General features: G+C 61.7%; 1 protein-coding gene across 1 annotated transcript; it reads left to right on the top strand.

The window, feature by feature from the left end:
• Positions 1–96: 96 nt before the first annotated feature.
• Positions 97–1278, top strand: BBK36DRAFT_1131552 (DNA-binding domain-containing protein; the record flags this gene model as incomplete). The annotated part of the gene is made up of 2 exons (XM_024891995.1): positions 97–1187; positions 1245–1278. Coding segments are annotated over 2 exons (1125 nt in total), but the record flags the coding sequence as incomplete, so codon positions are not given.
• Positions 1279–1396: the final 118 nt, after the last annotated feature.

Here is a 1396-nt window from a genome sequence, read left to right as displayed (position 1 = left end):
AAACGTCATCTCCACCGTCCTTTCTTTTCCGCGCGCTGTCTTGTTCGCCAATTGCGCCCTCCCCGAACCCAGCACTGACGCGCAAACGATGCAGACTCGGAGCTCGTGTCGCGCCGCCGCCTCGGCCAGACCAAGCTGACGCCCAAGATGGTCGGCAACGAAGAGGCCGAGGCCGACGCCCTGGGCTTCTTCGACTACGCACACCTGCGCGCGCCGCTGCCCAAGGGCATCGTGTCCGGCATCTTCAAGTCCAGCCCCAACAGCTACTTCCTGATGCGCCGCAGCTTTGACGGCTACATCTCCGCGACGGGCATGTTCAAGGCCACCTTTCCCTACGCCTCGGCCGCTGAGGAGGAGGCCGAGCGCAGGTTCATCAAGGCCCAGCCCACCACGAGCCCCGAGGAGACGGCCGGCAACATCTGGATTCCCCCGGAAGCGGCCCTCGCCCTGGCGGAGGAGTACAACATCAGCATCTGGATCCAGGCCCTGCTCGACCCCTCCAAGATCTCCACCACCCAGCCCGCGGATGCGTCGCCCAAGCACATCACCGCGCCGCCCAAGTTCGATCGCCTCAAGGCCGGCCCGCAGCTGTCGCCTTCGGCCACTACGACCACCCGCAGCGGCCGCAGCCACCGCTCGGCCAGCCCTACCAAGAGCGCCACGAGGCGCGCCCCTGCGTCACCTCGAAAGCGCACCACCAGATCCAAGGCTGAGGCTGTGGAGACGACACCGAGTGTCGATGCGGAAAGTGCCAGCGAGAGCAAGGGAGAGACGGCAGAGGGCGTTTTCACGTCGACAGAATTCGAGCCCGCCATTACTCTGGAGAGCAGGGACAAGGCCGACGGTTCCAGCAAGGCAGACGTGCCAGCTCACATTCCTTTCACGGCGGGCCAGCCGCCCTCCGCCGAGGAGATTGCTGAGATGATGGACGCCGCCAAGTCCATGGTGCAGAAGGACAAGGAGGCGGCGGAGAAGGCCGACGAGGATGCCGAGGTCGAGACTACCCAGGACAAGACTCTTGCGAAGAGCAAACGGAAGGCCGCCGACGAGGACGAGGAAGCTGCCGAGGGAGACGACAAGACCGGCGATGCGCCGCGCTCAAAAAAGGTAAAGACGGAGGTGGAAGTGCGCAAGGGCAGGATACAGAAGAGGGCTCTGTTTGGCATTGGCGCCACAGTCGCCGTTGGGTATGTGTTTTTTTGATCCCTTTGCTTTGATGACGATGCTGACTGGTCTTGTTGCAGAGCACTTGTGCCGTGGCTCGCAAACTTGCTATAAACGATATACCGAGGCTGCAGCCGCGTGTCATGTTTTGTGTTGCGTAAAATCTGTTGATCTTTATGGCGGCTGAATGAGGACTGGGATGGCGCGGTTTTTGGCTTTTTTTTTTTTTTTT

This window comes from Trichoderma citrinoviride, assembly GCF_003025115.1.
Source record: "Trichoderma citrinoviride strain TUCIM 6016 unplaced genomic scaffold BBK36scaffold_336, whole genome shotgun sequence".
In the NCBI taxonomy this organism is placed as follows: domain Eukaryota; kingdom Fungi; phylum Ascomycota; class Sordariomycetes; order Hypocreales; family Hypocreaceae; genus Trichoderma; species Trichoderma citrinoviride.
This window is presented reverse-complemented; position numbering and strand designations above follow the sequence as displayed.